Source organism: Anneissia japonica, unplaced genomic scaffold (assembly GCF_011630105.1).
Source record: "Anneissia japonica isolate Jap-2015-1 unplaced genomic scaffold, ASM1163010v1 scaffold4988_len2956909_cov206, whole genome shotgun sequence".
Lineage (NCBI taxonomy): Eukaryota > Metazoa > Echinodermata > Crinoidea > Comatulida > Comatulidae > Anneissia > Anneissia japonica.
The window spans coordinates 1,738,067-1,751,238 of NW_022696345.1; the positions used below are offsets into that span (position 1 = coordinate 1,738,067).

At 33.3% G+C, this 13,172-nt stretch overlaps 1 protein-coding gene across 3 annotated transcripts in view; it reads right to left on the minus strand.

Moving 5' to 3' along the window:
• Positions 1-2,010: 2,010 nt before the first annotated feature.
• The window catches only part of LOC117101847 (lactadherin-like), an 18,808-nt gene continuing 7,646 nt past the window's right edge, over positions 2,011-13,172 (minus strand). The window contains exons 2-10 of one of the 3 annotated variants that reach the window (XM_033241954.1): positions 12,205-12,429; positions 10,514-10,614; positions 9,666-9,804; positions 9,377-9,421; positions 9,085-9,135; positions 3,863-4,194; positions 2,859-2,997; positions 2,491-2,516; positions 2,011-2,240 (exon numbers count right to left, since the gene is read on the minus strand). In XM_033241954.1, coding sequence (XP_033097845.1) covers positions 2,127-2,240; positions 2,491-2,516; positions 2,859-2,997; positions 3,863-4,194; positions 9,085-9,135; positions 9,377-9,421; positions 9,666-9,804; positions 10,514-10,614; positions 12,205-12,429 — 1,172 coding nt within the window. In that variant the 3' untranslated portion in view covers positions 2,011-2,126. Of the gene's footprint in view, positions 2,542-2,858; positions 2,998-3,862; positions 4,195-9,084; positions 9,136-9,376; positions 9,422-9,665; positions 9,805-10,513; positions 10,615-12,204; positions 12,430-13,172 lie in introns of all 3 variants that reach the window. The other 2 variants (XM_033241956.1, XM_033241955.1) reach the window with 2 other exon arrangements.

Here is a 13,172-nt window from a genome sequence, read left to right on the forward strand (position 1 = left end):
GTCATCTTTATGGAAATCCTTTGACATCATGATTCTTGAGTTGTATCCTATATTTATCATGCTCTCAATATTTGCAAAACAGCTGTCTCTTATACACATCTAGATGTGTATAAGAGACAGTCTATGACGTAGAGTGCTCGATATATCTGATAGAGCTTAATAGAAATAAAACAATAGCAGATGAACTTGGTAACTTCATATCTTTAATCGCTACAAATGTAATTCTTGACCATAAAGATGGTTGTGATTGGAAACCAGTTTATTTTAATTGGTCGGAAAATAAATGACACTGAACGTAGATATTCTCAATTTGAAATAGACCCTGGCTGTTAAATGGGATTGTGAGAACTACAGCTTTATTTTATTGGAATTAACTTTGAGTTCGGACTGACCAAGCCGGTGTTTTTTTTTCTTTTTACTAAAGCCGAGCGCTAAACCACCCTCAGCTCGAGTTGAGCGATGATAGCTTTTATTTTTACAGTTCTCTTTTTCGATTGAATATGTTACATTTTTACAGTTTCACCATTTGCATCCATAACTGTTTCGAATGTATCATGTACACTGTGGAACACTTCATATGACTTGGCAGACACCTGGTAGGTTCAAATACACAAAGGGCTGATTACTAGTTGCAACACTTTTTAATTTTCCCCATAGGGATTTGAGTATGTGATATGTGTTTGATCCAATGAGACTCATTTTGTGGCGAGACAAATAGGTAAAGATACCTGCATTGTCATCATCATAATCCTCTAATATAGAGATTTCTCTTTAATGCTCAAATCGCAGCAATTGTGTACAGAAGTTTAGTCTAGCATTCTAAAGAAAGTTCCGTAAATCTCCAGATAATTAACAGGGACTTGGTGGTTTTTCTGCGTCGATTTGGTGATATTAGTAAAAGGAGAGTAAACCTCCACCTCCTATAAATGTAATAAAAAAATAAATGAAATTAATGTATAATAAACTACCTATTCAATGTTTTATTCGGTTTTGAGGTTTCACCAAATTTTATGACGAATGGAATATTTAAATGGTATCCATTAACTGGGAGGGGGAGGGAGGGGTTATATATTGCGAGGATAATAATATGAAGTGCTTAGAGGGCCTGTTGTCATGAAATACTAAATTTAACATTATTATTATTATTATTATTAATATTATTATTTTAATTATTAGTACCCTTCTCTTTTATTCTTTATTCGCAAAATCATTTGGTACAAACGAATGTAAACATATATAACTAGGACACGCCTTAAATGAAAAAAAATACCACCCAAAAACATGCAGGACGAACAACTACAATAGAATGTTAGGAAAAATAATATTTGGAAAACAGAACTTGCCGAGAATGAAAATGTGAGGTCTCAACACGAAATGAGACGCATTCTTGGTGAAATCATATTGAGATATTCACCAAAACAGGTTAAAGTCAACATTTTTACAAAATTTTGATTTTAATGTTTTTAAATAACTTGATACTTATATTTTATGATTGTATACTTTGTAAGTGAATTTTCTTGCCAAAACAGTGTTCTCTGCACATATTCTGTAATTCTAGTCATATTATTTGTACAGGTTAGTTTATCTTTGAGGCCGATTTTTTTAAAACATGGTTCTTATACACCTAAACTTTAAATGCTCACATCTCTGGATTTACTTATAGTAGGGAAGCCATTCAAAACCAAATAAAAGCTTATAATGTGATCTACCCACATATAATATAAATTAAATTATTGAATTTCTAACCATGAGACTCATTTTGTGGGGAGACCTCACAAATAGGTAAAGATACCTGCATAGTCATCATCATAATCCTCTAATATGAGATTTCTCTTTAATGCTCAAATCGCAGCAATTGTGTACAGAAGTTTAGTCTAGCATTCTAAAGAAAGTTCCGTAAATCTCCAGATAATTAACAGGGACTTGGTCCATTCAAAACCAAATAAAAGCTTATAATGTGATCTACCCACATATAATATAAATTAAATTTTTGAATTTCTAACCATGAGACTCATTTTGTGGGGAGACCTCACAAATAGGTAAAGATACCTGCATAGTCATCATCATAATCCTCTAATATGAGATTTCTCTTTAATGCTCAAATCGCAGCAATTGTGTACAGAAGTTTAGTCTAGCATTCTAAAGAAAGTTCCGTAAATCTCCAGATAATTAACAGGGACTTGGTGGTTCTGCTGCGTCGATTTGGTGATATTAGTTAAAGGAGAGTAAACCTCCACCTCCTATAAATGTAATAAAAAAATAAATGAAATTAATTTCATTTAACACGTCAGAATGTTATCAGCACACGACGTCCATGTGCTGAAACCATGCATTTTTAATAGATATGGAGTATATATTTTAATAGTGGTTTGTATAGCCTTAAAGAACATCACGGTTCATTTTGTATAATTAAAGCTATTCTCGTATGCAAAGAAACTTACAGAATGGTATTACTTAACTTAATTAGAATTTATTTAATACAGTACTTACAAACTTTGTTTCCATGTATTTCAAACCTAAGAAGTGTGAATCAATTAATCACTAAATAAAAATAAAAACTGAATTAAAACAAATGCGATAAAATGCAAATAGGCCTAACTGAGGAAGGGTTGACCGCAAACAAATATTTGTAAAAACATAAAATGACATAAACCCCACTCGTCTTTTACTGTAGGTGCTCCATGGAGTTGTGATATCCAGTAGCTCCAGGGCGAACATACCCCATACACACATACACACGCACACACACATACACACACACCGACACATACCTACACACACGCACCCCACACCCACATACACAAACACCCACACTAACAAACCCTACCCTCTCTCAATATAAAGGCGGTATATCTCACCTGGACAGCCTAAAAGTTCAAACCTCAGACTAATGTGTCCACTCCAACTTGTTGGATGGATACGGATGAGTCGAGCGTACACTGGAGCATAGAATGTGTTTGTCACAGGTGTATCTCTATCCCAGTTTCCAGTAAACTCCTATATGTATTACATTCAAATTCAGTTTAAAAATAGCGATCACATAATTATGGCCTACTGCCTATACGCAGGATTGGGATTCAGAGTATTTTATTTACGCCTTTTTTTTCTCAACAAAACAACAAAAAACATATGAAACATTATTTATCAAGACAGTGAAAATAGTATAATATAGCTTGGTATGCAGTGTTTCTTGATAAATTCAGAAGTTAAAAATATAAAATTAATTAAAATCTTAAACTACACTTTAACTACAGCGCACCTAACAATGAAATTACAATATTAACATTGTGAGATAAAACGATAGTCTTGTATAAAGTTATTTTGAGTAAGACAAAAAAAAAGATGTTTCTTAAATTTATTTTTTTAATTTGATGGAGTGTTTGTTTGTTTTAGGTCATTACAAACGCTGTTCCAGAGTTTAGGTCTGGCACATAATCTGTTTAACAGGCACATTAAAATCGATCTGTAAATGCTAACATTGCAGTTTCCACCGGACTTTAAAACTGGAGCAACCCTCGCCACTTTACACGAATTAGGAAAAATACAACTTTCAATAGATAAATTACAAATAAATGATTAAGATTTTTGCTATAACAGGATAGACATATGTGTTTTAGTATGATAGAACTAACATCATCAATGCCTTCTGTATTTGAATTTGACCGAACGAAAGAACGAACGACCGATCGAACGAATGAACGATTACTATTTCATATATTTAAGAAGGCTCCTAATTATAAGCCGACCCTTTAGGATACGCTGGAAGGGTTACCTTAATGATGAAATCAAACAATAAAATAACACGTGAATGGTTATGATTGATAAAGCTGATATTGATTGAAAAAAGAAATAAAGAACTTACAGCAGTTTGACCACTTGCATCCATAACTGTTTCGAATGTATCATGTAAACTGTGGAACACTTCATATGATGTCACCCACTGATTGTAATCATTTCTGCCTTGTGTGACCACTCCAGTAACGCCCTTTACGGTACTCAGGTCAGCTTGAATCCATTGATTTTGGTCGTTGGAACCCGCAGACCAAGATCCAATTCCATCACTATCTGGTACAGTGTTAAGTCTACCACGACGAGGCCCGTGTATGTCATTGGCCTCACTGGACGCTGTCAGTTTGTCTGAGCCAATATTTCCATCTTCAACACCAAGTGGATACTGGTAGATGCAGATATAATCTACAAAATAATGTATATGGAAGTCGTAAAAATAATCATCCTTATTATTATCATTATTATCAATTTTCGCATCATTAGGCCTATCTATCATTTGTCATCCTCATCATCATCATCATTAACATAATCATAAACATAATCGTTACCATCATCATTATCATCACCATCATAACCATCATCATGAACATCAGCATCATAATCATCATCATCATCTCATAAAAAATGTTATGATCTTTAAATGAACGGTCATTTACATGTCAAATAAGCATAAAGGACACTCATCCCACCCCCTCTAAAATCAAATAAAAAATAATATAGGCCCTACAGATGGTTGCTATGCAAATATCAAAACATGATATCACAGGCCTAAGGGTTCTTACAGTTAATAGGCCTACTGTAACAGCTGCTATTCTTGACAAAAAATGGATACAAATCGAAACAACTTTTAGTTACAGTGGTTTACAAAATTTTCCTTTAAAAAATATCCTTTAATGGACTACCAAATACAACGGCATATTAGAATTTTTTTTTAAACGATTCTATTTTTATATCTGTATACTAAATAAGTACAGTATTTAAACTCTTCGTCAAACTTAACTGAGCTTTTGTTGAACATCAAAACACAAATTTCAAATTTCAAGACAATGCTGGAACTCAAGAGGGCAACATTGCATTTTTGGAATATAAAAATAGATTACAGTTCTTCGTACGGAACTGGTGTCGCTTTAGCAATGCGTGGATATAGAATTAGCAGATGAATATGCATAAGTATTACAATTAGTCCAAGTATAACTGTGTTGCCTACACTACATTAGGGAGAAAAAAAAAAATTTTTTTTCCCAAAAAATCGGGGCTGCATTTTTTTTTTTATTTTATTTTTTTATTTTGTACAAATTCGGGAAATACCACTGCCAAAATTAACATTAAGAACATAAAATCTAAAAGAGACCGACGACGATAATATGCACACAACATCGGATCTCTCGCGCTGAGCTGCCAAGCCACAACCAGATCTAGCCTATTCTTTACCACTGTATAGCTAGTGGTTGCTTGAATCAAAAATAGTTTTCATTACCTTACGGTATATTGGACAATAAATAAAAACAGACATAGGTCTAGCCATCGTTTTAAAGCCAGTACATAGCTAGACTTAGGCTGTGTTTACGGTTTAAGGCCAACCATGAACAAAATATTTTTCTTTTTTATTCGATTGTATTACATAGAGGGCGCTTGATCGGACATTTTTCATAGCCATAGTATGGTTTTGCTTGGCCTGCCAGCGCGTGATCGTGTAGATCGGATACACTTATTGTTTCACATTTCGAAGCCAACAAAACTTTCTTTAAACTGATTTAATTTTGTTAAATTTATTTCAATATACACTTGGTTAGTATAATCCATCTTTACTTTGAACATTTTTTGTTTGGCAAGCTTGCCATCGTTCTATTGTGGTGCATACGCAGTCCCGTAGCCGGGGGGGGGGGGGGGGGGGGGTTATGGTTCGGGCGAACCCCCCTTTTCTATCGAACCCCCTGTTTTCTAGCGAACCCCCTCGAATTTTTGAATGAGTCCCACTAGTTTTTAAATTGTAGCCTGCGATACAAGCCTACATTCATAGAATATCTCAGCTTCAGAAGTTCGGAGATTTAAAAACGCAATTCCAGTAAACCATGACTTTACGATGGCACACATAAGGATGGCAAACATCGATAAAAACCCGGCTGCAGTCTCAACTTTCACTGGCCTTTGGCTGAATGTTTGTAAGAAATGCACCAACCGGTAACGAAACCGGTCGCCGTCTACCTAGAGTAAATGGTGCCACCAAACGAAGCTAAAGTTTTGCGACTTAATCCACCAAATGCAGATATTTACGACTTAATCACCTAATTGTGGATTGTGTGGTTAGTAAATTCCATAGCCATACTGTCCATAGCACACACTAAACTATGTGCTGATGGAGCATTTTGGGGAAATGGACTCTCCTTATTTTCATCCCAAACAAAATATTTGTAATAAATCAACATAGTCCATCTCAGTCATCATAGTCAGTCACAAAATTAGGCTAGGAAATTTGTTTTCAACAGCAGAGACACACTACAGAACGGAGTGCGTAAAAACGAGTGTTTGTTAATTTTTTAGTGATAAAGAATCATGAAACGTTGTAGAATAACTGACTTTTTTTGTCCGCTGTTGCAATGAAGAAAACGACAGATAGGCCTTTAAGGTGGGTTATTGGTTTTAAAATCAATTAGCCTAGCCTAGATGTTGAGTAGCTAGGTTCGCTCCTCGTTCATTTAAGGTACAGAATTATACCCCGACGACAACAAACTAGTGTAGGCCTAGGCCTAAGTACAGTAGGACGTACTACAGGTACTAGGCCTGGCTTTTGTTGTAAAAGTTGGAGTGCATGTACAGGATGCGCAATAGGCCTATATAAAAAAAAATACATTTTGTTAATTATTATTATTGGTTGGCCTGGGACGGACCTAGGCAGGCAGGCCAGCTTTACCGTCGGATGTCCTGGGATTCGACGATGATGTCCGTGCACGTTTACAAACGCCATTGATTAGAATGAAAATAGACGCGCTGAATCTCGTTTTTTTTTTTTTTTTTTTTTTTTTTTTATGAAAGATAGAATTTATCGAACATTTATCTACATAAAAACAAGAATAATATAATTGTAGAAATTGTATTTCTAAAAATGCATATAATTCATATTTCATTTTGTAGACAATAAATATTCAGTAAGATATACTAAAAACGATTATTAATTCTGAAATGTGCATCTCAGCTATTATTAATCAGTAGGCTATGTATTATGTTATAAATTCTTAAAATAATAATTTCGAATTATGCTATATTTTGGGCTCTGACTTAATTTAACGATGGCCCTATCAATCGTAATTTTTTAGCCATGTAGTAAAATAGTACTATTATTATGAGAGTCAAGAGGAAGTAGTAGAAGAAGAAGAGGAGGAAAAAGAAGAATAGCTTTTTTTTTTTTGTTTTATAATAATAAACGTGTTGAGTATATTGATATTGATTATTTGATGAGGTTTTTTTTAATATCTTTCGGTGTGAAGATGTGTATAAGAGCCAGGTCTATAATAAAGCATTCTTTGAACAAAAAAAACAAAAAAAAAAACAACCCACCCCCTGTGCTTTGTGCTTCAAATGGCTCCTACCCAGGTTTTCTCTTGATCCGCCCCTGGGTCATTATTTATTAATAATAAGCTATAACTGTGGACCGAAAGTGAAGTCTTGTTCGTTAGTCATTTGTTAGTATTGTTTTCTTTTCGGTCTTCCTTCCTTGTTGAGTAAGAGATGTAACAGACTAGCATATAACATTCTTCATTTGAATAAATTTGCAAGAAATGTCCCTAACGTGTAGCCATTGCATATCTTTACCTCTTTAATATTAGTTTTGCCTTTCCAATGTTCCATTTGAATTGGGATTAACCCCACTTTGCTTTCGTCGGGGAAATCTGACCCCTCGTTGGGGCATCGGTCCCCCCTCCTCCCCGGTGAGGGGACCTCGGGCTCCCCCGTCGGGCAAATCCTGGTGCCACCTCTGGACCCCACGCCCAGAGAACCCCCCCTTGAAATGACCTGGCTACGGGCCTGCTACGAACCACGAGCCCTTAGCCCTGGTCTTAACCTTCATAATAGGGACTGCAGTTTGAGGCCTATCCTATTTCAAGTATTACTAAGAAAACAAAAATCCGACCGACCGGCCGATGATCTCGATTTGTTCCATTTAAGGGCAACACAACAATTTTTTTTTTTTGGCCTTATTGTCTATATACGATACAGGTAGCCAATTTAAACTGTAACGGAAAACAGAAACTGGGATTTAGACTTCATGCTTTGTTCCATCTTGTTCAAGGCATCTTGACTGCTTTCATAATTAGCAGAAATCTTAAATAACAATGAACACTATTTCCATCAACATTATTAGCTTAAAATGGAATACAAAATAATTAGTTGTCACTGGTTTACGGAGATTTTAAATATGTAAAACGTCCAAGTAAGTACTCCGTTTCTTACTAACTTTTACAAAAGAAAATTTGTCAGTTACACAATAACGAAGCTATTTAGAATAACGAGGCTTTAAGAATATATAAATGGTTACCAGCCAATTTAATTGTCTTTGCAGGAAAATAGTTTGTAAATTTGTGAAATATTATTCATTCTAATTTTCTTTTAGGAGGTTAATATGGAGCCATTATATTAATGATTTATTTCCATTATTTAGCGCAACAGAGCAAGCATACCTTTTTAAATAAAATAATTAAAACTAGACTTATATGTCTGTTTGTAAAACAGAACATAGGGCTTTTCCTCATTACTATAATAAAAAATGATGTTAAAATTTAAAAAAAAATTTAAAAAGTCTAACGTAAAATAACACACGAAAACAAAATAAAATCATACAGAAATTATGAAGAATATGAAGTTAAAACATATGGAAAGCAACTCGACGTCAGGGAAACTCAAACTATGACTGGTATTAATATTCAAAATATGTAAAATGATGTCATAATTTTATATGCACATCGAAAAGAAATGGCCTTTGCCTTGACAATGTTTGAAGAAGATTCAAGTACGGTAAGTGACCAAAGTGCCGGTTAGAGAACTCTGTGCAAAAAATAGACGGCTATTTGTAAAAGAAAAAATCAATAAAAAAACAGGAAAACTAACTCGATGTTAGTTAGACTCGTACTATAGCTGCAATGGTAATAGCGAGGGTGAAATGGAAACTCACAACCACTAAGCGCTATATGAGCTGACCCTGCGTAGGTCAGTGCATTTTTAGTTCATTGCGATTCAAAAAAAAAAAATAAATAAAAAAAATAGGCAGTCTTTATGAATTTGTACTGAATTCATACTTACTGATAGTTGTAGTTCGAGCGTTGTCTTCTAAGGTACTCGGTTCCACTAATGCTAAAAATACACAGGTATGTCAGGTTTTAAAAATAGTTTTAAGTGTTTCCAAGTTTTAAAATTTACTCGTGTTATCAATTGCTGAGATTTTTCTGCTTAGTCCTGTAAATAGGATATTTCAGTTACCTTAAATTTGTACACCAGGCCTATAGTAGATTGCCAGGGTACTGATGACGGTTACATAAATTTGAATTCGTAAGGTACAATACTAATTCAAAAGCTTATGTAAAATAATACTTACTGGTTACAAGAGTGGTTGATAATGTTGACATTTCATTTGCTTGATCTAAAACAAAAAATAATTAATTTTAAAATTGCAACTAAACTCGACCATTTGGGTAACTGTTTTAGATTTGTAAAGCATCTACCAAATCTTTATAAAGGTTAAGGCGATCTTGTAATAGAGATTTTTATGTCACCACTTTGGATTAATTCTTTTATATACACCTATACAACAATTTTAACAACCAGTCATCATTGCATGCATTTACAAGACTAAGCAATAGTCATCATTAACAGGAAGTATTTACCTTCACAACCTAGTACTTCAAATCTAATGATTATATGTTTACGCCACTCAACTGGATGGATCCGGACATAACTGGTTTGGAACGTTGTTGAAAATACGTTAGTAACTGCTGTGGACCCGTCTGTATTGCCAATAAAAATCTATGGAGGTAGTATTTCGATTATTCTATAATTCAGATAATCAAAGACACTAGGTTACACACTCAACATTTTATTTTGCACTACAGACTATATATATATGGCCTTCCAGGCCTCATCAGTGCAGCTAGGGTATTGACCCAAACGAAACGTTCGACCAGCTTATGTAGGGCACAAACTAGTCCCACGACCACCTTGGTTGTGTATATATATATATTGCCTTGGTTTGGTTCTGTAATCATTAGTGGTTAAAGGCATGGAAGGCCGAAAAGGATCCGTCTGCAGATATTGGGATTCCTTCCAGTGGATGCTTAGTTTATTTTGTCATTCTGATCGGATTTTCTCTACTGTTCCGTTTTAATTTTAAATAGTTTTGCGTTATGTGGCCGTTTGCTGTTTTATGGGTTTTTCCCATTTGCCTTAAAAAAATGTTTAAGCTTTAATATATTTTACTCAATTACCTTTTCATTTCTACTTAACATCTAAATGATCGATTCTTGGTATATTAACATTTTTATAAGATAATTTTAATATTTTTGATGTACCATATGTAAATTTCATGTAGTTCAGCCTTGGCTGCGAACGAAATAACAGAGACAAAGTAAAAAATATTAAAATATAAACTGTATTTACATTTTACCAGGTCATACATACAATTGTTGCCAGCCTATGTACTAGATTTAATTTTTAACAACTTGTTGTTTGGTCTAACCTTGTTATTGCCGTCAGTGTCTGTTATATACTGCCAAACTACACCATCCATACTTAGTAGAATTTCATAGCGACTTACGTACATGTTCGTTTGGTCTCTACCTTCAATTAATCAATCAATCAATCAGTTAAAAAATAAAAACCGACAAAATATAAAACAAATACAGAAAAAAAAAAACAGAAAAAAAAGCGCACTTAGCGGACGTCTATCCGCTTGATGTTTTTGAAATAGGTCATGATTTGACGTTGAATTTCATACATCTTTTTTTTTAAATATAAAAACCATAAAAACAACATAAAAGCATATCATAATAAAATTAAAGGAAAACAGTGAGTTAAAAATAAAAAGATAATAAAAAAAAACTAAAACAAGCGCACTATTAGCGGACGCCTATCGGTTAGATGTTGTTTTTGAAATAGGTCATGATTGACGTTGCATTTCATACATCTTTTTAAAAATATTAAAATCATAAAAATAACATAAAAGCATATCATAATAAAATTAAAGGAAAACACTGAGTTAAAAATAAAAAAAGATAATAAAAAAAACTAAAGCAAGCGCACTATTAGCAGTACGCCTATCGGTTGGATGTTTTTTTTTTTAAATAGGTCATGATTTGACGTTGAATTTCATACATCTTTTTAAAAATATTAAAATTACAAAAACAACATAAAAGCATATCATAATAAAATTAAAGGAAAACACTGAGTTAAAAATAAAAAGATATTAATAAAAAAAAACTAAAGCAAGCGCCCTCTTAGTGCTTAGCGGAAGCCTATCAGTGGATGTTGTTTTTAAAATAGGTCATGATTTGACGTTGAATTTCATACATTTTTAAAAAATATTAAAATCATAAAACAAGATAAAAGCATACCGTATTAAAATTAAAAGAAAAAATAATAATAATAATAATAATAATAATAATAATAATAATAATAATAACAATAATAATAATAATAATAATAATAATAATAATAATAATAATAATAATAATAATTAAAAAAATAAGCGCACTATTAGCGGACGCCTATCCGTTGGATGTTTTTTAAATAGATCATGATTTGACGTGAAATTTCATACATTTTAAAAAAATATTAAAATTGTAACACAACATAAAAGCATACTATAATAAAATAAAATGAAAACACTGATATAAAAATAAAAAAGATTTAAAAAAAAAACCAAAAAAAAAAAAACCAAAAAACAATCGCACTATTTAGAGAACGTCTATCGGTTGGGTGTTTTTAAAAATACTCTGGGCTTAGGCCTAATCGGGTTCGCCGCTTAGTAAGTTGAGAAAGACCAGTGAGTGCTAACGCCTGCTTGTAACTACCCCTGTGAAGTATAATGAGGAGTGCTCTACGCTTAGTTACAATATGCTCGAAAGCTTTGAACTCCAGTGTAACATGTACCCACACAGGAACAGAGTACTCAATGATAGGGTGAGTAATACAAGTAAAATTTGTATCAGCTCAATCATCCCACACCCAACCAAGTAGTTTAAAACAAATAATAATAAGGGTATAGTTTACATTTAAAAAATAAAAACTTTGTGTGAATTCCATTTAATGCCATTAGATATGACCCAAAAATGTGTATGGTTAACACTCGATCACTGTATCAAATAGTAGTAAATTATGGTTTATGGATTTTACACTAATTCTCATTTAAACAATTGATAACATAGTTACCTTGTGTGATTATACCAGAGACGATCTTTACCCCACCAAGATAGACTTGAATCCACTGTTCTAGATCGTATACCGCCGCTCTCCATCCACTTTGTCCGATTACCGTATTAAGCGTATTAAGCCTGGCACGAGGTGGTCTTGTGTACTGGTTTTCTACGCTAGAGGCTTCGATGTCTTCGTCTGGTATAGTGCCCGATTCCATACCCAGAGGCTCCTGGCATTGTACTGTTTTGTGAAGGTTTTGTTTGATTATTTACTAATATATAAAATGTGTAACATTCACATTTAAAGTGTTGGTATATAGCAATATACCAACACTTTAAATGTGTAACATTCAAATTTAAAGTGTTGGTATATTGTTATATTTTATCTATCTTATAATTCTTATTATTCTTCATTGAATTATCATACATAAACACTGTATTTCAAAGTGGTCCATAATATACAAATATTGAGAATAAGGTAAACGAAAAAACAAATACTGTTATCAAATGAATATAGTAATATCGTACATTTATTAAAGGCATTTGAAATAAATAAATTACCAATTAAAAAACTAACAAGAAAGAATGATTAGATAGAATATACATTTAGAGGATATTTCGCATAGGATGTTTCCAGAGTGTCAACCAAACTTAATAATCGACCAATCAGAATTTGTTATTTAATAGCCCAGAATACGCGCATGTCCAACAAACACGCAAGTTAACATACGCTTATGCTGTTAAAGGTCCAAAACTTCGGTTAAACATGATCGGCGAGTATTGGAACGCCGCCGCGGAGTATAAAATGTTACATTAGTATGCGAATATGTCAACATTAATCACATGCTAAGTCTACATGGGTGTGTACATCGTGAATAATTGTTTGAGTTTAATGAAAAATATGGAGCATTTTAGACATATTACATTCTACTTACTCTCAGCCACATTTTCCTTCGTCAACACAAAAATATAATACCAGTACAT